Source organism: Paramacrobiotus metropolitanus, unplaced genomic scaffold (assembly GCF_019649055.1).
Source record: "Paramacrobiotus metropolitanus isolate TYO unplaced genomic scaffold, Prichtersi_v1.0 Parri_scaffold0000364, whole genome shotgun sequence".
Classification (NCBI taxonomy): Eukaryota; Metazoa; Tardigrada; class Eutardigrada; order Parachela; family Macrobiotidae; genus Paramacrobiotus; species Paramacrobiotus metropolitanus.
Genome location: NW_026570584.1, coordinates 29,684 through 31,510, shown reverse-complemented (window position 1 = coordinate 31,510; position 1,827 = coordinate 29,684). Strand labels below are relative to the sequence as shown.

At 42.7% G+C, this 1,827-nt stretch overlaps 1 protein-coding gene across 1 annotated transcript; it reads right to left on the bottom strand.

Moving 5' to 3' along the window:
- Positions 1–342: 342 nt before the first annotated feature.
- Positions 343–1,827, bottom strand: LOC129602226 (BTB/POZ domain-containing protein 3-like). Its single transcript, XM_055501218.1, has 4 exons — positions 1,403–1,827; positions 1,196–1,318; positions 964–1,127; positions 343–442 (listed from the first exon to the last, which is right to left on the bottom strand). Exons 1-3 carry the CDS (start codon positions 1,561–1,563, stop codon positions 1,046–1,048), a joined length of 366 nt encoding a protein of 121 aa, XP_055357193.1. The 5' UTR covers positions 1,564–1,827; the 3' UTR covers positions 343–442; positions 964–1,045.

The following is a 1,827-nucleotide window of genomic DNA, read 5'->3' as shown; positions in this document are numbered from 1 at the left end:
CACGTACTTTGAGAGGGCCACTGGCTAGCTCAGCATCGGTCAACAGCGGAAAGCGAACAAGGAAGAGAACGGCACCCAGGATTTCCCGCCGATTGGTGGTGGATGGGTCCACATTCTTGCGCTTGCAGGCCTCAACAGCCCACCTAAAAGGACTTAATCAATTAGGAACAACCCAAATCTTAATCGCATTTCAGCGATTAAGACTGACGCAGTGTTCTCCAGTCGCTCCGGGCTAAAAATGACAGATGTCACTTACGCCTCGACAGCAGTGTAGATGAGGTATTCGGGCGTCGCCAGTGTGGGGCGTTGCACAACCATCTGCAGCGGTCCCATGGCTCAGTCCCCGGAAGTATTCCGAATGGAAGACGGCACCGTCCGAGGCGTCTATCAGATCCAAACATGCCTCCACAATACTGTCGAAATTCGGGCCCCAAACGTTGATCTGCAAAGTGCAAACGCTTCAATTTTTGTGTAAGAAAAATCATTGTAATGTTAAACGAGGCTTCGTGTGTTTGAAATGGAATAAATATCATAAATCATTAATAAAAAATATTCATGAATTACTACCAAAATTGTTTCGCCTCGCGAGTCGGGATAATCGTTATTTTGACTGCGGATTCAATGCCATAAATTTCGAACGTTATAAATATCTGTAACAATTTTCTGATAATTGGCAATTTTTGTGGAAATTATACCGTAGTATGTGCTGAATATAAAGAAAAAATAAGAAATATCCTTATTTGTTCCTTGCTCCTTATTTGTTCCTTATTTAAAAAATAAGAAATATCCTTACTTATTCCTTAAATATATAAGTACCTTGCTCGTAAAGATTCTAATCAAATCATTGGATTGAAGATCAGTATGAGATCGCTCGGAAACTGTCTGCTTTCAACCACAGAACGATTCTGACAGTATTAGTATCGCATTCCAAACGAAAACAAGCTTCTGTTCAGTGCAACTTACATTTTCCAGAGCTATGAGACAGTTCTCTGTGTTGAGCTCCACCAGTATATAGACGCAGCAGATCTCCGCCAGCCATGGCAGGTCATACTTGTCGGCGCAGTACAAGGTGGGAAATACGTTCTGCCAATTCAGATCGTCCACGGCATTTTCGTATATACATATAACTATCAAAATTTCCCCAGGATGGTAGAAAAAAAAACAAATACAAAAATTCATAAACTTTGTGACCTACCTGAGCATGTTAGCAAATGCTGCGGACGGAATCTCGGGGATCTGGATGACATCAAGGTTACCGTCAGCCAAATTCCCGTAGAACATAGCGTGAAAAACATCGCTGCTCAGGCTCAAAAACATCCTACAGAAACAGAAATTCAAGCTTACTAAACAAGTGCAAAGGAGCTCCTTCGTCGAAATATATTCTCGTGGCGTTACCACGTACTTGTGAGCATGAAAGATCTTTTCTTGGCCATGGTCGCGCCCCACGGCGAACTGTACATCGCTCAGTTCGGCGAGGGATAATGCACGCTTCATGCGACCGATCACCCCGTCAATGGCGCCGCGACGCTGTAAATACGCAGGGGACGTTGAATTCTGGGACATGGTAAAATTTTCGAATGGGGAACGGTATAACTGCCACAGTGCTGCGAATCAGTAATACGACTTATTACTCGTACAATTCAGATATTATTTCAACCTGCAGTTTAAGTCAATTAAGTGGCTAATTTATTTCCGTCTAGACATAGTTTTATCAAGTGGGAAGAGAACAACGCTGTGAGAAATTTCTGCAGTAGCTTAAGAACACTACGCGAAACTCCACGTTAAACCGGAAATTACTAAATACTTCTAACTTACTAGTGCTGATCA

What these genes read in the sequence shown, in the direction of transcription:
- LOC129602226 (XM_055501218.1), bottom strand. Translation starts at nt 1,563, where the DNA reads ATGTCCCAGAATTCAACGTCCCCTGCGTATTTACAGCGTCGCGGCGCC. An exon ending in AAGATCTTTCATGCTCACAA is followed by an intron (nt 1,319 to 1,402) that starts GTACGTGGTAAC and finishes CTGTTTCTGTAG; the next exon opens with GATGTTTTTGAGCCTGAGCA. An exon ending in GCATTTGCTAACATGCTCAG is followed by an intron (nt 1,128 to 1,195) that starts GTAGGTCACAAA and finishes AAATTTTGATAG; the next exon opens with TTATATGTATATACGAAAAT.